This window comes from Kogia breviceps, chromosome 18 (genome assembly GCF_026419965.1).
Source record: "Kogia breviceps isolate mKogBre1 chromosome 18, mKogBre1 haplotype 1, whole genome shotgun sequence".
In the NCBI taxonomy this organism is placed as follows: domain Eukaryota; kingdom Metazoa; phylum Chordata; class Mammalia; order Artiodactyla; family Physeteridae; genus Kogia; species Kogia breviceps.
Window position 1 is genome coordinate 53,879,622 of NC_081327.1, and position 20,681 is coordinate 53,900,302.

The 20,681-nt window shown below is 52.2% G+C and overlaps 1 protein-coding gene across 2 annotated transcripts in view; it reads right to left on the minus strand.

Moving 5' to 3' along the window:
* MBTPS1 (membrane bound transcription factor peptidase, site 1) overlaps nt 1-20,681 on the minus strand; it is a 36,931-nt gene that overhangs the window by 8,261 nt on the left and 7,989 nt on the right. Inside the window, exons 6-18 of one of the 2 annotated variants that reach the window (XM_059045534.2) lie at nt 19,920-20,036; nt 19,398-19,465; nt 15,669-15,771; nt 14,206-14,357; nt 12,700-12,861; nt 8,617-8,761; nt 5,567-5,755; nt 4,959-5,131; nt 4,391-4,506; nt 3,771-3,927; nt 2,905-3,029; nt 2,125-2,202; nt 176-316 (exon numbers count right to left, since the gene is read on the minus strand). In XM_059045534.2, coding sequence (XP_058901517.1) covers nt 176-316; nt 2,125-2,202; nt 2,905-3,029; nt 3,771-3,927; nt 4,391-4,506; nt 4,959-5,131; nt 5,567-5,755; nt 8,617-8,761; nt 12,700-12,861; nt 14,206-14,357; nt 15,669-15,771; nt 19,398-19,465; nt 19,920-20,036 — 1,726 coding nt within the window. Of the gene's footprint in view, nt 1-175; nt 317-2,124; nt 2,203-2,904; nt 3,030-3,764; nt 3,928-4,390; nt 4,507-4,958; nt 5,132-5,566; nt 5,756-8,616; nt 8,762-12,699; nt 12,862-14,205; nt 14,358-15,668; nt 15,772-19,397; nt 19,466-19,919; nt 20,037-20,681 lie in introns of both variants that reach the window. The other variant, XM_067020207.1, reaches the window with a different exon arrangement.

A 20,681-nucleotide genomic window follows, 5' to 3' on the forward strand; every position in this document is an offset into this window, starting at 1 on the left:
TTATTAAACACGCCCAGCCCGAGACACCTATCAAAACAGCCCAAGCACCTGGCTCCCCTGCGCGGCCTCTGTGTACCGGCATCTCACGGTGCCTGTGCGGGGACAAGGGGGAGAAGGGGCAGGAGCCTCAAAGCCACCCAGGCCCACCCGCTGCAGCCGCACCAGCACTTCTCACCCTTCTGTCGGTGACTGTCATCCAAGCAGTTGGAGTCTCCGTACAGCACGATCCGGCCTCCACCCTCGGCCGGGATCTGATACAGCCCCAAAATGGGGACGTTTTCAACAACCGCCGTTTCCTGCTTTAAGACCTCCAATCCTAAAACAACACAACAGAAACAGCGGTGACAAGTTCTGTGGAGGAATGAACCATTTTCCAGCTGCGCCTTGACCTTGACATGTAGTCCACATGAGCCCCCTGCAAAAAAAACCCACAGCAAAACCCAATAACCGCAGCAGTGCCGACTGTTAGGATAAGAAAACAACATATAAAGCGCCACTAATCCGGGCTGTAGCGAAGTTCACATACATGTACACGTATATTCCCACACTTGGCCTCGTGGTTTGACAGTTTTGTTTCTGACAATAGGGTCCTTTTTGATCCAGCATGACCCGGATTTTCAAATTCCTATTTTGTACCCAAAAGATTACTCAACTTAAAGCCTGTCTGGAAATAAAAAGTCCCTTAAAAAGGATTCCCAGGTAATTAATTTCCATTTTCAGGCTAGCAGAACACCAAGATAAAGTATGCACCCTTAAACCTACTTTTGATTCCTCTCCCCCCACAAAAAAAAAAAGGAGCTACCAGATGGCAACAAGTTGACAGGGAGACCACGGCCTTCACCCCAGGGGAGTTTCCAGAAGCAACACTGCCCTGTGAGCAACAGATCTCAGAAGGAATTACTAACCCAAGGTAAATTGTGCCAGGGGACTGGGAAGACGGGATCACTTATGTTCTTAGAGTTAAAATATACCCTTATGAACACAGAACTACTTCCTGACTGACTCTGCCCTGACTGGAAGGAAAGAGCCCCTTCCAGGCACCACAGAAGTAAATTATACCTTGCAGACACAAACCGACGCGTGAGAAATCCTGACTTCTTGTCAGGTTCAACGAGGGAAACTGTCCCCGACTTCCGATTACAGAAAATGACAAACTCCACAAGGAAGGGGGCCTTCCATTCCGAAACAGAAAACATCAGCTTGCACGAGGGAGTGGACCCAGCCCGTGAGTTTCCACGAGCCCATCACGCTGGTCATGGAAGGCGCTCCCACAGCCTCGGCAAGGCAGGAGGGACACAGGGTGCGGAACCCCAACTCTGGAGGGCGGGGCTGGGGGAAGAGCACCCCGGGCAGGACAGGGGCGGCTGCCACCTTCGGGAGGGGCAGGGGCAGCCCGGGGCACCCCGCTTTGCTCGGCGCGCCCGGCAGCGTCACAGGCACTGACGCCAGGGGACACGGCATCGTCCGCCTGCCTAGGTGACGGCTGCCTGTAGTAAAAAGGCAAAGCTGAACGTAAAGGCCTTTTCTCCCTTCTACTTCTTCAGGGAACTGTAGGAGATGCCTGTAATATTCTTTATGTTTACACAGTTAAGGAGTTCAAAGCACAGTCGACATTCTTCTAAAATTTTAGTAATCTGGCAATCACAGAGCAGAACAATTCCTAAATAGTAACAAAAATTTCAAGCGACTTTCAAGAGAGTCTTAAAAAATACCCCTACAAATATTCAAAAGCCCCTCGTCTCCTGTAGGAAAGTCAACTTATTCTGCAGTGGTCACTACACACATATTCCAATTAGCAGCAAGAGACTGTCTTATCTTTCTGCGTATCCCCCAGCACATATTACACAAGACGTCTCACCTGAAGTACCATACACATACTGCAAATAATTTTTTAAAAATCCAAACTGCTAATGGGTACGGGGTTTCTTTTCTGGTGACGAAGATGTTCTGGAATTAGATGGTGGCGATGACCGCACAACTTGTGGAAACGCTAAAAATCACTGACCTGCACACTTTAAAAGGGTGAATGTTATGGTAGGTGAATGCCATGTAATAGAACTGTGATTAAAAAATGTGAAAGAAAGAAAAAGGGAAACCAGAAAGTATACGAATAGCATCCCTTACCTTGGTCCTTAAATGTCTGTGTTATCACTATGCCATCTTCTGGAAATTTAGCAATGCTGCACCCCGACGCATAATACACTAGAAAACAGTCGTTCAAAGTTAGAACCTAGAAACACTGAATGCTTTCGTCAGCAGCTACTCATTTACCACAGATGCAATGTTTAGACGTTATGTATTTTCTAAAATCGTTCCTAATCTTAAGAGAGGAGCTGCTATGATTGCCTGGTCACACAAACTTCAAGTAATTACCTCAAAATTCAAGCTGAATTATTCTATTAATCTAAGGTTTCTGGGCAGATTTTAGAAGTTGGAGCCGTCAGACTCGGGGACAACCTAAGTCAGGATGAGCAGAGTTAGTGACGGTAACGTTCAAGACATTGTTTTAGAAACTAGCCACCAACACGAAAGGTGGGGGGGACTTCTTAAATGAGATCTGCAATTATTTCATAAACAGAACGTATACATTGTCAGGGGCCTGGGAGGGTATGACCTATTTGGGAACATACAGGACACAAAGAACCTTGTAGGTGGTACCAGAGTTAGGAATGCTCGCAGGAAGTATTTTCATTTTAAAACTCTGGACAAAAACCGGGGTTAACACCCAGTGTGACGGGTGCCCTTTGTGGAGACACCGAACAGTTCTCTCCACAGGCCCTGCTTACTTAGGTGACATCACATCATCCTCTCTCTCTCTGAAACTCAGACTTCAAAGACGCACGGCTTCTGCCGGCCCATCTCTGGGGATGCTGAGCCCTACTAAGAACAAACACAAAACCTTACTGTCATGGTTTGCCAAGGTAAAGTCCCCCTCGTACAGGCCATCGCTGAATCCCATGTTCCAGACGGACAGCAGCTCATTCAGGGCTGGGATGTTGGCTCCTCCGGTGTCTGGCATCCACCACTGCCTGTGAAAGTGACAGAGGCTTAATGAGCCATCAAAGCGTCCCACAAACACTGGACGTTTCTGTCACAGAGCTGACCTCTCCCACCAGAGTCCGGTCCCTCCACACTAGGTTTCAGCTAAAACACAAGCCTAACTGCCCGGGTTTGACTAACAATGTAAAAAGGCTCCCGCCAGGGTGCCGAATAAATCAAAGCTCAATTTATTTCGTGACATGCACCCCATTTAACATAAACGCACTGCATACAGAGCCTAGACCTCGAGAGGATCAGTAAAGGAAGAAAGAAGCTTATGAAGTTCAAGCCACGGACTCTAAGGAAAGAGCATACGTCATGAGGATGGGATATCCTTAACACGCTGGGAAGAATCTCCATCGGTAACCAGTCGACTGGAAGGTTTCCTTAAATAACCGCTTCCTTGGGGCATTTAAATGTACACAGATTCGGTAAAGGAGAGGTGGGAGGGCGGGAAAGAACTGAACGGAAATTTAAAGCCGAAGTGTCTAAGATCAACAAGGACAAGGAACCCTTCCAGTCAGAACGTGGGTCCGTGAGCAGCTCACTCCCTTCGCAGGCAACTTTCAAGAACGCCTCCGCCAACGAAGAGAGGGCTTTGCCCTCGCCAGGCGTGGGAACCGGACGGCCGGAAAGACCCCCGACGGGCCGAACCATCTACGTCTGCGCTGGGTGGAATTTCACCCCCAGGAGGTCAAACTTCTCATCCAAATACCACTTCGTACCAGTACCTCGTGTTCTCGTCGTAAAACTTGACCTTCCTCATGACGGACGTGTTGTACCAGTCGCTGAAAACGATGAGCGAGAGGCCGCTGTCCACGTCCCTCCGGAGCTTGGCCGCCTCCTCGGGGAAGTACTCCTCCTCGCTGTCCACCAGGAGCAGCGTCCCTGAGGGCCAGAGCGCCCGGCGGTGAGGACGGCCACCCCGGCCGCGGGGCGTCGCCGCGCCCGGAGCCCCGCACCGCACGGGCCTCAACGGCCCCAGTTACTGTACCGGCTTCCAGTACCCTGGCCTGTGCCCCGGCCCGCTTTAGAAGGGGCTGAAAAAGAGGGGATCGGCGTCCGACAGCACGCGGACGCCGGCCAGCTGCGGCCTGTCTCGCTGCCGATGCTCGACGTGAAGGACACTCACTCACCCGAGGAGGAGCACGATTCTGTGCCGGGGTTTCTTTTACTTAACACAAAGCACACGACAGGAGCGCGCCAACGCCCTCGTCCGCGGTGACCGTGAGAGCTTCTCACTTCAGCTGAGCGTTAGGAACCGGGCCGCGCTCTCTGGCCCCGGCACCGCCGGCCGCGGGGGAGCCTACCCCGCCTCCACCCTCCTTCCCCGGCACCCCGCGCCCCTCACCGTACTGATTCGCGTCAAAGCACGTGAAGGGGGAGCCGAGGACTTCGACGAAGTAGCCCATGCTCCTCAAGTGCTGGTACATGTCCCTGAAGTTGGTGTGGATGTGGTCGCCGTTCCTGAAACACAGGAAGCCCGGCGCTGAGGCCGACACTCCTTACTCGGAATAGAAGCCGCGTGGCCACGGGGCGCGTTGCTGAAGGAGCAGCTCCACCGCCCGCAGAGGCCTGGGAGGCGGTCCACGGGCGCGGAAGTCAGCCTCTCACCGCAGCCCCCTCCGGGCTGCACACAAAGCGGGTGCGGACAGGAAATCACCTGCGCGGCGCAAGCACGAGGGAGGTAAGGTGACGAGACGGCGCAGGCCGGGCAGCGCTCCGTAAAGGGCACTGAAGCGGCACTGGAGCGGCGGCGCGGGCAAGGCCAGCAGCCACGTGCGCCGCGCAAGTTCGGCGCGGCGACGCAGGCGTGCCGGGAGCGGACGAGGGTGGCCCCCCGCAGGTGACCTCACGTCACCGCCGAGGAAGGACGGGGGCGGTGGCGGGGACGGGCGCCGGCTGTGGCGGCCACTCACCAGTCCAGAGGGTCGTTCTTCATCCTCAGGTTATCCCTGGGGAAGTAGCCGGGCGGGTAGCGCAGGTTGTGGTACTGGTCCCAGAGGACCCTCTTGCTTCGAGGAGGGGCGGGGATTATCTTCACCTTAATCGGGAGCTTCACCGTTGACGTCTGCTCTGCACCACTGTTTGACTGAAACGGAGAGAAGAAATTTAGAACGTCCCTGTGGCTCAGAAGCAGCTTTCAGGTTTCCGGGTCGGAAACCTCTCTTCTATTTATCAATTTAACCCAAACAGAACACAAGCATTTCTCACAAAAACGGTAGCAGAGGACGTTCGTGTATCACAATGAATTCCGTTCAGAACTATGAATTCAATTATGAATGGTTTCAGAATTCAAATCTCAGGTGCGGGGTTCCTAAGACTGCATAGCACGAGCCCTACGTTTTACAATCATTTTCAGCCTGAAATTTGGCACAGAAGAGCCCACCCACGCCCCGTTCACCAAGCGGGCCGCGACACCCCCCCCCCCCCCCGCTCGCCGGGCCAGGACCCCCGTGCACGGCGCCTCACCGCCCAGCGCCGGGCGCGTCCCCCTTTCCCCACGAGCCCCCGCGCGCACACGTACGTCCACCTCCGCCGGGGAAGCCACGGTGACTGTGACGTGCCCCTGCGCGACGCCTTCCCAGGAGGCGGCCTGCTTGGTGACGGAGATGGAAATGGCCAGGTAGCCCGACCAAGGCCACAGCACTGAGGAGTAAGAGAAAGCCACCTCGATGCTGTCGCCGTTCTGCGGTAAGTAGGGCTGCCACTCGGGCTGCGGGAGGAAAAGGCAGAGGCTCGGGTGAGAAGCTCCGTCCGGGTCACCGCCCGCGCGGCCCGTGCCCAAGGCCGCCGTGCAGCACCAGGTCCTCACCCACCGGAGGGGCCTAGGGACACCGCCGCTGACCAACTTCAGCTTCCAAGACAAGTTCCCCGCAAGCTTAAAAGGAGGCGGGGGCTGCGGACACACACGGCTTGACCGAGAGCTTGCACCTGCGGAGAACTTACAGAAAAGACTATTCCCCGGTTTGGGGTTAGATCTCAACTGGCTGCGCGCTTACTTAAAGAATCACAGTGCCTGAAAGGAATGAAATAACAACACGACATGGCTGCGAGCTGTCACCAGTCAGGTTCTGAGGCAGCGAGCGGGCAGGCGGGATCGGCACGGCGCCCAGAGGAGGCCTCTCCGGGCTTGGGGGGAGGCGAGGGGGAAGCACGAGACGGGAAACGCACATCCGCTCGCACAGCGCGCCGACGTTTCAAGCTAACCTGAACTACTCATCTCCCTCACAAGCCAGAGCGCAACGACCTACTCCACCCAAGCAAGGCAGCATGTTAAAAAAAAATCTGTGAAAAAGAAGAAAAATATTCGTAGGGCACAGCATCACGATCAATGAGAAAGGACAGGGATTTTTAATAAAAGTGCTTTTCGGACCACTGGTTAACAATAGAGAAGAAAATTAACTTTCATCCATCGCTTGTAATGCATATCAAGTTAACTCAACACAGGTGAAACATTAAATATTTAACAAGCATAAAAGGAAAGTGAGTAGAAAATAAAACTGAGATTTTTCTTATATTTCTGGAGGGATAAGCTTCTAATTTTTGAAACAGAAGAACTCACAAAAGATGAAAATTCATGAAAAGGTGAAACTTTTACAGAACCCCCCCCCCCCCCCCCGGTTTTTGAACCACCTCTAATATTAAAGAGACAAGAAAACAAAAATCTGGGCAATGTTTCTGCGTGACACACAGCAGCGGTTAATCTCTCTATGAAATGAAGATCTTGTTCGGACGGACAGGGACAAGCTAAATTCTAGTGAAACATGGGCCACAAGGAAATGAAACACGAATGCACACAAGAGGAAATACAATCAGTAAACAAACATGCAGATACGCACCTTACCAACCATTAAACAAGGTACCGACTACCCCCGGTAGATTTTAAGTTAAAAGATGAACCATGTAGAAACAAACCAAATGTCCACCGACTGACAAAGCGGGGTCTCACCCATACAATGAACCACTTTTCAGCCATGAAAAGGAGGGAAGCACCGTATACACTGCAACGCAGATGAGCCTCTTTAAAGACATTACGCTCAGTGAAAGAGGCCAGTCACAAAGACCACGTAACATACCACTCCATTTACAGGAAACGTCCAGAAGAGGTAACTCCACGGAGACAGAAGGGGATTAGGAAATGCCATGGTCTTGGGGAGGGGGAATGGGAAGTGTTAACAGGGGTTTCTCCTTCAAGTGATGAAAATGCTCTGGAATTATCCAGTATGATGGTTGCATCACTACTTGTGAATATACTAATAACCACTGAACTGCACAATTTAGAAGGGTGCATTTTATGGCATGTGAACTTTATCTCAATATTTTAAAACCTCATGCAACTGGGGAAAAAGGACATACCACCAGAGCAGAGACACTACCCCTACGTACCCACGGCCCGTCAGTGGCAGTCTGTGCTGACGCACCTCTCTTGGAAAGAATCTGGTGTTACAAACCAAGAGCCGTTAATAAGGTTCGTGCCCTCTTACTTGGGATTCTAATCCGGGGAGTTTATGTTAATAATTCAGAACAAAAGAAAACGATATATACAAAGATATTCCGTGAGATGTCTCCAGTTGAAAACCACCTAACTGTTCAAGCAAGAAGAGACGGTAAGCGCGCTGCGACTCAGCAAGTCTACAGAGCATTGAACCACCATTAGAAAGAAGCACCATTAGAAAGAAGCACCATTAGAAAGAAGCACCATTAGAAAGAACCACCATTAGAAAGAACCACCATTAGAAAGGTGCTTACATAAAGTAACATTGTAAAATGTGTATAACGTTGAGAACTGAAAAAGAAAAGAGACTAAATTTCTGTCCACCACACAAAGATAACTAAAAATATCTATTTCAGATAAGGGCTGGAAAAGATTCTTTTTTTTTTTTTTTTCCTTCAGGCAACTGACTTTATTAATCTCACAAAATCATAAGAAATGTACTTTCTGTGCTTCATGAAAAAGTGAAATCCTGCAATCCAGAAATAGATGAAATGATGGACTCGCAAATGAAAAAGCAAGGGTGAAAACAGTAAGTGTTGGTGGGCACTGAATCAATTTAAATACACCTATTTAAACAACTACAGTAATCTGTTAGAAAACATGATTTGAACTTCTCTTTTCAAATAGCGGCTCCATTAGCGTGTCGGGCTGAAGTCGCTTTTCTGCTCTTTTTCCCGATCCTTTAGTTTTTGTGATAATGTTTATGGAGTAAGTGTAAAACAAATGATAAACACAAAAGTCACATAAAGACCATGCCTTCTAAACATGAAGGCCCATGTGTCCTCATTAAACAATAAAATAATTATGAGTGAGCCTTGAATTATAGACGGGAAGCTGTAAAAATGAAGATTCAAATGCAATTAGCTGATTCAGGAGTCGGACTCAAGATGCCGAGGTAAAAGAGTAGCAAACTGGCCTCACTACTATATCCCTGACTGTATACGTAAAGCTCTCAGGGGAGAACAAACCACTACTTCCAATCCTCCGGCACCCGGACAGGAGGAGGACCTGTCCCTTTTAACTGCAGGAGCCAATCGAGGCCACGTCGAAGTTCACCGCTGGCCGGAGGGCAGCCTCACCTTGTCCACGATTCTTCCTGTGACACCCATGCCGTTGAGGATGGTGACGTTGACGATCGTCGGCATCCCGCCGTAGTAGATGGGCTGGGAGCAGTAGGGCCACATGTAGGGACACTCGGTCAGATCGATGTAGCTGGGGCTCAGACTGAAACAAAAAAGTCCAGTGTTACAGTAGACGGCGCTGGAAAGCATCAACGGGGCGGCCCTGAGCCTCGGAAGGGCCTGCCTCCAGGGCTGCCCTCGGCTGAGGTCCGGGAACTTGGCCGCAGAACACGCCCTGGCCAACCTGCCTCACCAGCAGCACAGCGGGATGCGTGGGCGTCACCTCTCCCCTCTGTGAGCCTGGAATCTGGTGGCTGCGGCTGGTGGAGAACGAGTATGTGACCAGCCCCAGAGCAGACCTGGCACTCAGTCTCAAGGCACTGGAGCAAAGATGGACTTGTAAATAACTGGAGCGGGGACACATGGGTGGCCGTTCGGCAAAAGATAAAATTATATCCCCACCTCGGGCCATGCACAAGAATAAACTCCAAATGGATCAGATAATCTCAAGTAAATAAAAGAAAGCCAACAAGCATCAGAAGAAAACAGGGGCGAGTCCCTCCTTAACTTCAGCGCAGGGAAAGGCTTTCTGTGCCTCAAAATCCAGGGGCGACAGCAACGACAGACTAACAAATACGGCTGTTAAAAAAGAAAAAAACCACATGGCCAAAAACACTTTCACCACGTCAACAGGCAACCAACAAACTGGGAGTAATACTTGCAATAAAGCGTCACTCACCCTAACCTAAGAACGCGTAAAAACCGAGGGACACAAACCCCAGAAAAGAAAAATGGTGAGAGAAATGAACAAACACTTCACAAGAAAGATATAAAAACAGCTCTGAACTCTAGACAACGTGTTCAAACTCACTCACAACCTGAGAAAGGCAAATTGGAACAACACTGAGATAGCACTTCTCATGTGTCAGACTAGCAGAAAGTAGAGCATGGCCGGACACTGCAGGTGAGGCTCCAGGCAGACAGGCAAGCTCCCAGGGCACAGCCCTTCTGGAGGGAAAGGGAGAGAGCTGGAAGAGTGCCCTCTGCTCTCAGCTTGGACCCAGCAACCCCACTTCTAGGAATCTTCCCTGGAGACACACCTCCAACAAAACTAAAATGCACAGGCACTAGCAGCTTAAAATTACAAAATACTGGAAACAGTTTCAATGCCCATATATAGACATGTGCTTGAATAAACAAAGGTATCTACACTATGGAGCTGTAAAAAAAAAAAAAAAAAAGATCTCTGTGAACTGACACAAAGTGATTTCCAGGATACTGTTAAGGGAAAAAAGTACAAGAGAATATTTATAGTAATGCTGTCCTTCACATTAGAAAGGGGATATAAGATGGTAGGTATGTATCTGCTCGTGTGTGAAAAAAGAAATGCAAGCATAAAGCAAAAACTAATGGCGTTGTTACCTATGGGGTGGAGGGAAAGGGGCCGGGGGAGGGGCACAGAAGGGTTGAGGGGAGCAACACCTGGCCAGGTGCACTCTGTGTGCAGTTCCAACCTTAGAGCCACAACCCGATACATAACTAGTTGAAATCAACCAGGATGTGGGGGGAATCCGAAAAGAAATAGAAATGCTAACAAATGAACTCAGCGGCACTGAGAATAAATAGCAAAACCAGATAGAAAGGGGTGTGGTGGGGAGGAAGATATTAACCTAAATCACTCTGACGAACAGTACACTACACGCTATAACGCTGAAGATAAAAATAACTACACATAAACACAATCCTCTAGTTAGTACATCTGTTTTCAACATGGTACGAGCTAGCAGTTCTAAAACGTGTCCGCAAGTGTGTACTAGGACCGAGCAAATAAACATCGTGGCGAGTGGCAGCCAGGTTTCTGGCTGCTGGAGAAGGATAAGCAGCAGGAAGGAAGGCTCAAGATGAGGGCCGCGGTGTCAGCGGGATCAGGAGACAGATGACCTCACGGACAGGTACGGGTGTGTGTGTGTGTGTGTGTGTGTGTGTGTACAGACACTCGCCAGCTCTGTCAGCTGAAAGGGCCTAGAAACCACTATGAGCATAGCTGCCAAGAGCACACCTGGTGCCCAGGTGTCCGTTTCTAAACCCACTCTCCAATTAAAGGACCAGGGCTGCTCGGGCAAAGAACTGATACCAACACTGGGCACGGAAATGTTGCCAAAAACTGAGAAAGTGCCCCCCAACTGATGGAGACGTGCTGAAAAGACATGGGAGCCAACTAGCGGGAGCCCTAGAGAGCCACACCTGGGACAAATGAGCAATAAACAATGACACCAATGGATTATAACCCACAGAGTAAAACAAGTACCTATGTGTCCACGCTGATATAACTGAATAAATGAGAGAGGAGGACAGCTCTTCCTTACAGCAGAATTTCATTTAATAAATGCAGAAGGGAATGAGAGAAACAGAAAACCACCATGGGACAATCTCTACAGTAAGAAATGTTACAGGGAGGAACCGTCAAAGGATGCTAAACTTAGTGATGGAAAGTATGTTAAGAAACAAGATCATCTGCTTTTTTTTTTTTTTTAACTTTTATTGGAGCACAGTTGCTTTACCATGTTGTGTCAGTTTCTACTGCACAGCAAAGTGAATCAGCTATACGTACACATACATCCCCTCTTTTTCGGATTTCCTTCCCATTTAGGTCACCACAGAGCACTGAGTAGAGTTCCCTGTGCTGTAAGAAACAAGATCATCTTCAAGGGCGTCCCCACAAGACACTTCGCAGTCACAAAGGGACAGTCACTGCAGTGGACGCCTGGCAGAGCCACCCACGGCACCAGATCTCCTGCTGCGGGGCCCAGCGGACGGACACCGGTGGACCCTCCACTCCATCTGTGCCAAGGACTGAGCGCAGAGGGCACCAGGGTAGGCCCAGCCCTGGGGGATACAGGTGCCTCTAACAGGCAGTTGTGGTTCAGGGGCTCTCCGTGATCGGGAAAGGTTTCAGACCTGTGCTGGGTGTGGGGGTCCTCCTCCCACTCCTCCCTCCTCGCCCCCTTCACCCCTCACAGGCCCCTCCTCCAGGAGGCCTCTCGGCCGTCTACGTCCACGTTGGCTTCCGCTTCCCGGAGGGGCCAGCCTGACGCGTCACCTAAAGTTCATGATGCAGGTGAGCACCGCCCAGAATAAAAGGAAGGACACTGAGCCAGCTGTCCCAGCTGGAGGAGACCAAGGACACGCGACGGCTGAATGCAACGTGGATGCTGGCCTGGATCCTGGACCAGGCCAAGGACAGGGGTGGGAACCATCTGGGTGAAATCCACATACACTCTGCAGGTTAGCAGACGGTAATGTATCAGTGCCAACTTCCGGGCTCTGAGGCTTCTACTGTGGTTATGTAAGTTGCTAACATCAGGGAAAGGTAGTGAAGGGTTTATGAGTCCTCATGCACCAATTTTTAAAACTTCACTCTAAATCTAAAATCATTTCAAAATAAAAAGTGAAAAAGAATTCTTGCCAAAAATACAGAACCTCACTAATGACGAGAAAGCCTCAGAGGACTCAGAGCCATGAATGACAAGACAGATGAGCTGTCAGGGGTCCGGGGAGACCAGGGAGACACGGCAACTGCACGCAGCGTGGGGCCTGGACCCTGGACCAAAGAACGCGAGGGGAGCCGGCCGCGGCGCACCGGTCCGCAGACTAACCCCAGCCCGGCACCAGGGGGCGCCTGTTAGCTCTGGCAGGGGAGCCACGGGCTAGCGAGGCGCTGGCCGGAGGGGAAGCCGAGGAGAGGGTATATGAGAAGGTCCACACGATGTTTGCAGATTTTTGTAAACCTAAGACTATTTCAAAGGAAAGTTTTACAAAGTAAAAAGAAAGAGGAAGTCGCTACCTTACACCCCTGACATTACAAAACGGCAGAACACGAGGAAGCGGGGAGCAATCCTGTCGGCAGCGCCCCAGAAGCAGCACCGCAAAGCTCTCCCGCGCATCATGTGACTGGGGCTGGTTCCATCTGGGGGCTGACACGCTGTGCCGAGGAGCCCGGTGCAGAGGAGAAAGGCCTGTTCCAAAGGAAAGCACACCGACCTGGCCTGTGGCTTGTAGCTGCTGAGGATCTGGTAGGCTCGGAGGAGGTCCAGCTTGCCGTGGCCTTGTTCAAACATATTCACGCCGGGCAGCCTCCGGGCTGCTGCAATCAGGGCCTGCTTCATGCTGGCCGGATTCACCAGCTCCCGTCTCTGGACTGTGCTGGGGGCAAATACCACATTCGCTCATTTTCTCTCAGCAACAGAATGAAAACCAGACCATCCCTACCCTGTACCTGCGCAGTCACGTGACCTCCGATCTTGATCTGTATCTAACAGGAGCTTCCTCGGTAAAACTCACGCGAGATGCGAGCGGACGTGCTCGTTTCTGCATCTGCCTAGGGACTGAGCACTCATCAGCCTTCCGCGTGGCTCGTGAGAACACGGACCCTTGGGCTAGCGCCTGTTTTTACTAAATCGATCGGGAAAACACACCTTCCCACTAACTTAACAGTCGACCTCAGAGGTTGCAGGAGACAAGAACAGGTAGGAGTTACAGGCTGCGGACACGTGGACGCAGCCCGGCCGGGAGAAGGGAAGGATCGAGGTGGGTCCTGCGGGGACTCAATGCAGCGTGGCCGTGAGGCCTGGCCTCAGAGTGAGGCCCGCTGCGTCCACGTGCTTGTTTTGTTTGGAGGCCTGTGTGTGACGCGTCACCCTGGTGGGTCAGGCCTGGTAGAGGGTTCATGAGCGGAACGCAGCTGGACTCGGGCAGCGGCGCCCAGACATTCTCACTTGCTTTAGAACACCAGCATTAAAACACGCATTTTTGTGTATCTACATATTATAAATACAAGTAAATTTTAAGCCCCTAAATGCAGGGGAGAAAATTCAGTAAACAGTAAGGAAAAACTGACTCTACTAAGTTGCTAAATATTTTTCTACGATGACGGGTGGTCGTGGAGCGTAGGTGGACCTTTTCTAATAGGTCTAGATGGGAAATCTGACTTAAGGAGAAGTGAGGGGAGGAAAGCGGCATCAAGTCTTACTGGCAGAAAAAAAGAATTGCTCACAGCTCAGCCACAGATTGACAACCCCCCACCCCACCGCCGCCGACAGCGCAAGACCAGGCTCAGGTTCTGGCTGCTCACCGGGCTCTAAGGCTGGCAACGAAGAAGCGCTTCTCGGCCGCTCGGCATCTCTTATGAGCTCCTTCTCACACCACAAAAGCACTTCTGACCCACCACAGAGGCGTTTTACCTGCTGCAGGGAGATGAGGAAAGCAAAAGCTTCCTCCCCACTGAAAACATCTGTACATAGAGAAGCCGCTGGGCTGGGCACGGAAGACACAACGGCCTCCCCTCCTCGCTCCTCTGACAGCAGGAGGCTTGACGGGCTCATCTAACGCCCGCCCACAAGCACCATCTAAGAAAGAACGGACTCCTGCCTCTTCTGTAGAGACGGGGTGAGGCCCCGGGATGTGCTCTACATGCAGCCAAGCTGGTGACAAGCGAGACTCAGCTCCTGGTCCCCTGACGCCACCTCCTCCCAGCCGAGCCACACTCACCTCACCAGCAAGGTGACAGCGCCCGCCACCACTGGGGAAGCCACACTGGTCCCCGAGAGCGCCCGGCACCCGCCTTTCACGCCGGAGCCCCTCACTCCAGCGCCGTAGGTGACAATGTCAGGCTTCATGCGGCCATAGCCTCCTGGCAGCTCCTGTAAACAAAAGCAGCGTGGTCTCTACCGCGGCACACACACTGGCACACGGCCACGTGCGGTTATGAGTGAATAAAACCAGAACAGAAACGTGGGTCAGCTAAACACACTGTAAGCTCAGTACGACGCTGGTTTTCATCTGAAATTCACTGCAATTCAGAAGCTTAAATGACAGTATAGAAAATAAAATTATTTTTGGTGCGTTTTGTAATGACCAGTATGACAGTAATTCCATAAAGCATTTTAAAAGTGAATATTTTAAATTTTGCGAACATGCAAGGCTGAAAACTGGAAAGTGATTTATTTCTAGATAATTTTAAAATTAGAAATATGCTAGAAAAATCAGAAAATTAAAACTAAAAATTAGGGGAAAAAAGAAACATTTTCCTTTACAAGGAAAAAAGTACGTTACATGACTGGACATTTCCATCTGTCACCAGAGGGGAAAGAATGACTTGGACCAGTGAGTATACACCCATACAAGTAAGCTGGGATATGAGCTTAACGGGGAACTCTCTGAAGCCTCCCGGAAACTGGGGCAAAACGAGAGTGGCAAGAGGAGTTATGCTCTGTAGGAAAGAAACGCACCACTCCGAAGCGAGACGGCCCTTCCCGGCAATCAAGCATCAACGGGCTCCGGGCCCTCGCACGGGGACATGGAGCAAAGACGTCCTCACCTGCAGCTCCACATCATTCAGGAACATTTCTCCAAATGCCGTCAAAACAGAGGCCCCGATAACGGCCGAGGACACGGCAGGGGGACTGGAGCAGCGGGGGGACGCCGAGGGCAGGTCAGGGTCCCCAAGTGCCGCCCTAGAGAGCGCCAGCGACCCCAGCTCTGCTCAGACGGGAGGAGGAGTCGGCCGCATGATGAAAGCTCACGCCGCTGAACTAATGACCTTGCTGGAGTCATTTCAATCTTGTCCAGCTAAATGCAATCGTTCCCACGTGAGCGGAGCTGGTATGAAGCCGTGCTCACTGGCTTCTCCTGCTTCCCAAGGGCAAATCACCCCACCCGGCACGGAGCACTGCCGGTCCTGCTCCTACCATTTAGGACCGGTGCCCATGAATCCAACCGACCTAAATGACGCGTTACTCAGGAACAAGTTAAAAAGAAGTGGAGCCGGGAAACACAGTGAGAACCGGCACCTGCCCGTCGGGCCACGGGGACACGGCGGACACGGCAGGCGCCAGGGCGCGTCCTCGGGGCGGGCTGCCTCCGGCCCGCGTTTCTCTCCGTGTTCACAGACAGCCCCGAGGCCCTCGCACGCGGCCCCCGCGGGCACGCCGGACTAAAGGGGCAGCGCCTACCCAGGTGGTCATTCCCCGCGACGAGAAGCGGGCGATGTTGTCCTCAAAGTCAATGCCGCCCACTCCGATCACATCCATCTGGTCGGCAGGGTTATTCAGAGTGCTGCATCGAGGCAAGAAAAAGACACAAAAGGCGGGGGAGAGGAAGCACTCTAAGCGAAGGATTCCGACAAGGGCAAGCAGCCCCAGAACGGTCGGAGCCCGCGGCAGGCTCGGCGAGGCGCGTGCGGCTGTGAGGGGCTGGCCCGGCACTGCCACCTCTGCCGGCTCGGTGGGCTCCTCACACCTGGGACGCCCTCTCCTCCTCTCCCTCTCTCCTCCCTGTCCACGCATCGCCCTCCGGCCCGAGACTCCCTTCTCCCCTCACTACGGCCAGGCGTGCAGGAGCCCCCTTCCTCCGAGCCGCACAAGACTGGCCACTACCAGCACCGTCACCCGCGTACACGTCCGAGCACCACCTCCCAACTGCTGCGAGCGCAGCCCCCCCGGCTCGGTCCCCGGCTCCTCTGGGAGGGAACCGCAGCCACACACGTGCGCCTGCCACCATCAGAGAGTGAAAGTCCTCCCCACACCTCCCCCGTCTCGGGCAGGTGTCCCCCTTCCTCAGGGGAACCGTGGGGACCGCGCATCTCTCCGTCAGCCCGGGCTCCTCAGCGGGAAGACACGGGTGCGCGTGAAAAAGCGTGCGGTTCTCCCCAGCACTTCTAAGGGCACTAGGTCCGCAATGGTACAAACGTTTAAACTACGGAGGCAAGCTGTCAGTCAAGATGAACTATCTGAAAGTATAAAGCAACCAGTTACGGAACTGCACTCCCAAGCTTTATCTGTCTCCACTGCACCACAACATGAACTCCTGAACCACAACTGACTGCGAGCCGCTGAAGCGGTTATCAGCAGCAAGATACCACTGTTCTAACCTACACGGAGTCGACCCTAGCATCACCGCCTTAGCTCACCCACCACCAACATGCTACCAGCTGGGGTTCAGAAGCACCAGGAGTGATTCGTTACTTGGCTGACAGTAAAAGTTCACAAACTTCTGTGGCATCAAAGAGGAGCGATTAGAACAGAAGTCACTGGCAGAATTTCCCCCTGAAGTTGACACCAAACAACACCACCTTCCCACCCTGCCTCTACCTGCCAATCCCTATACTTTACACCCTTAAAATCAGGGGAAAGCATCAGAAAATCTTTGTTGGTGCTGAAAAGGGGGAAGTGCAGCTGCAGACTCCTTGGCACCATGAAATCTAAGCATCAAGGGTGCCGGACCCCAGAGAGCTCCCAGAAGGGGTACCCGTGGGGACGTGTCGGGCAATGCCACGCCTCCGATACATAACCGGGCTCTTCAAGTGCATTACTGTCACCTGACCAGCCCTACCCGAGGCCCAGCAGCAAGCCACACCCGTTCGGGCTGTGCCACGGGGACCGCGTGCCACCCCCAGCCTACCCAGCAGCTGGCGGACTCCGGATGCTGTGAGGCTCTGTGGGCAGACACGAGTCTGACGCCGGGGCTTCCTCTCCCAAGACGCCCCTGACACACTAAGCACGAGCAGCTCTTTGACTAGAAGCCCTCACGTGTGACCACCCACAGAAGTCACAGGATTTCAGAAGAGTGTCCCGTGTGCGCAAAGCAGTCGGGATGGCACGTGGAAGAGCCGGTGTGAACGGAAAGAAAGGCAAGCTCGGGGGGCTGGAGGTTGTCGGCAGCAGGACCAGGTGATGGAGACCGAGAGAAACACGGTTTCCCCAGGGAGAGCCGAGGAGGGGCCTGCTCTGAAGAAGACGTGCACAGGGGAGTGGGAAGTGAGGCTACGGCTGCAGAACCCGGCCCCGTTTCCATAAAAAAGGTGTCACCGGGACACAGCCGCGCCCACTCGTCTACACGTCCGTGCTGCCTTCACACTACAAGGGCAGGCGAGCAGGGGCACCGTACCGTGCGGCCCGCGGAGACTCAACTAGTTGCTGCCTGATCCTGTGCAGAAAACGTTTGCCAACTCCAGGCTCGACTACTGAAGACCTTGAAAACCAAGGAGAAAAGGCCAGATCTCACCAGGCAATAATGATCCACTGCAGATCCTTAGTTAAAGAAACTGCTAGACTATGTTTTAACAACAGAAACACAGAGAAAAGGAAGAGAAAGGAACAGCTACCACTCACAGAGGCTCCGTGTTCGTGGTGCTTTCCCTCGGCTGTCTCATCTCATCCCCACAGCCACCAACCCGGGCGGGTCTCGTGGCCTCCAGAGCCAGGCGAGGGGGCCAGGGCTCGGAGAAGCAAAGGCCCCACGGCCCAAGGGCAGGTCAAACTCGCCCGGCTCCGTCTCCACACCCTCCCCGCCACCCCGCATCCCGCGTGCAGGGAGAGCCGGGCGGGGGAACTGGCAGATAACCTGGGGATGCGGAGCTGCCGAGGGCCGGCCTGGAGCGGGGGCATCAGAAGTGGGTGGCGGGGGGACAAATGGAGAAGTGTCAGAAAGAGAAGACGTGGACACTGGGTGAGATTACTAAGTAACTGGTGCTTTCGTGGCAGAACTATAGCTGGACGTGTTTACGCCACTTACGCCTGAGTCACAACATACACGACTGAGGACCCAGCCAGATCCCTAACCTCGGAGCCCGACAGGGGGATGGGCTCGCTGACAGAACAGCTCTTAGGCTGGAACCATGACTGCGAACGTGCATGGGTCCTGACCTGAAGAATCATTCATTTCACAGAGTCCAGCCTAATCCCCACCCTGGATGAGCTCGGTCAGTGCTGAAGACGGCCTGCTCTGCCCCAGCAGCATGGCGGCCAGGACGTCCCTGAAGACAGGGCGGGTGCTCCTGAAGGCACGAGCAAACAGCCATGCCAGGTGGCTCTCCTTCCGGATCAGGGCACGCCGAGGCAGGCTCTCTATGTTCTCTCCTTCCTCTGCAGTGACTTTAAGCCCCCTGCCACGGCACTGAACCACACACGTCCCGGGAGCCTGGTAAAGTGGGTGACAGACATCCCACCGCAGAAGGGTTTCAGCACAAGAGGTTATTTACCTACGTTACCTACAGAATAAACACTGGAGCTGTAAAAGCAGAAAGAAAATTGGGATCGCCAACCAAACAGAAGCTTGCTGCTGCCTGTGACTCCGTGACTGCCGTCCCGCATCGCAAGCCACTTTAATACACCACAACCCGGCACAAAGGGACAGTTCTGCGACACTGTTCTCTGGTCCCTCCCTATCCGATCCTTCTCCTCAGTCCCCCGAACGCTGTGTCTGTTATGCCACCCTGCACTTTCTCCTCCTATCAGTCTCATTGTATGTGTACCTTATTTTTCCTAAAAAGGCAGGCACCTCAACTTATTTACCTCTTTACCCCAGTGACTTGTGCACAGTGGGTCTCAATAAATACTGTAGAATCCATTTATCTCTAACAGATTTACTTTCCTGATCGATTTTGGGGGTAAAAATAGTAGAATAAAAACTTTAGGCCTCCAAATTGCTATTTCCAGCAAAGTTAAAAACACAGAAAATTAAACAAGAACAAAATCGGCCTTGAGTTGGCAACAGCTGGAGTGAGTGGGCACCTGAGATTCAGGACAAAGCCTTTTTTGTCTGTGCTAAAAATAGCCACAATACAAACCTTTAGACAGGTCTAGACAGGTATAGCGAAAGATACAGAGACAGACAAACAACAGGTTTTCAGTTATTTCAAGGAAAAAAGTACCTCTCAGGCTATTCCTATCAGGCGTACTTACCCATAAAGAGGCCCGTCATTGCCAATAGCAGAAACCATAATGACGTTGTTAGCTGTTAATTCCCACACCTACAAAATGAACAAGCATTTATTTATGAAAGTACGCCATTTCTTAACAATCAATATGTAATTGTTCAGAAACAACCACAACTGGCAAAAACAGAACTAAAAAAAGAAGGGATCCCCCTGAAAGCACAACACCGGGCCAGCACAGACGTGGTATGGCTGGCGGTCAGAAATGTCCAGAGACGACAGGCTCCGGGACACAGATCCACGCGCACAGAGCAGACCCGGGCTTTCCAGGCACGCCCAGAAAAGACAGGCCGTGTGCTCAGGTGAGAGGAGGCGCAACCGCAGCCTGTGCCGCCTCCCCCACACGTCACCATGGCCCACGCCCCCCCAGAGCGGTCACCACGTGGGCGAGTCGCCACCAGCACGCGCGGGACACGAAGCAAAGCGGGGCGCGAGGCAGGGCGGGAGCCGCCACCCAACGCCCCGTCCTCCGCACACTGGCAGGACCGACCTTGTCCACGAACGGGTGGTCCATGAAGTCGGGGCCCCCGATGCTCAGGTTCAACACGTCGATCTTCTTCAGGATGGCGTAGTTGAAGGCGTCCAGGAACCAGGACGTGTAGGAGACCTGGCCCATTTTTAAAACAGTCCTTTAGGCGTTTCCGGGGACGTCTCCAAATGCTAGATTCTCAGCAGCATGAAGTATCCACTTAAACTTCAGAAGCAGATCCCAAGAACAACAAATGCTCTGCGATGTAAACTTACTACACCCAGAGCTTCCAATCCTTGGGGCTGGACTCTGGGGAGAGGCCAGGTTCCCAGGCTCCTGTCCCGCCCGCTCTCACGTCCAGCACCTTCCTGACCTTACAGCCTGCCCGCCCAGGGAAGACCTCCAACTTCTAGCTGCCCCTCTTATAAAAAGACTTGTCCTAAGATACGTCTATTCAGTGAAGTGTTTCTAAATAGTTTAATGTATTTGTCTAATTATTCCTAAATAGACTGAAGAATAAATGGTATCAATGAAAGTTATTTCACAGAATTACTTCCGATAGTTATTATTTCTCTCATAGCTTCCTTACAAAAGTTAAATTACTTTGTGTATCGCCATTCACGTGTTTTATCGGATACAAAATTAAACTTAGAGTAGAAAACAATAATGACAGAAAACAATAAAATAAGCGCTGGAGGGAATGAAAAGACCTTCAATCCAGAATTCTATATTCAGTGAAAATAGTTTTTTGAGAATAAAGGTGAAATAAAGATATTTTCAGAT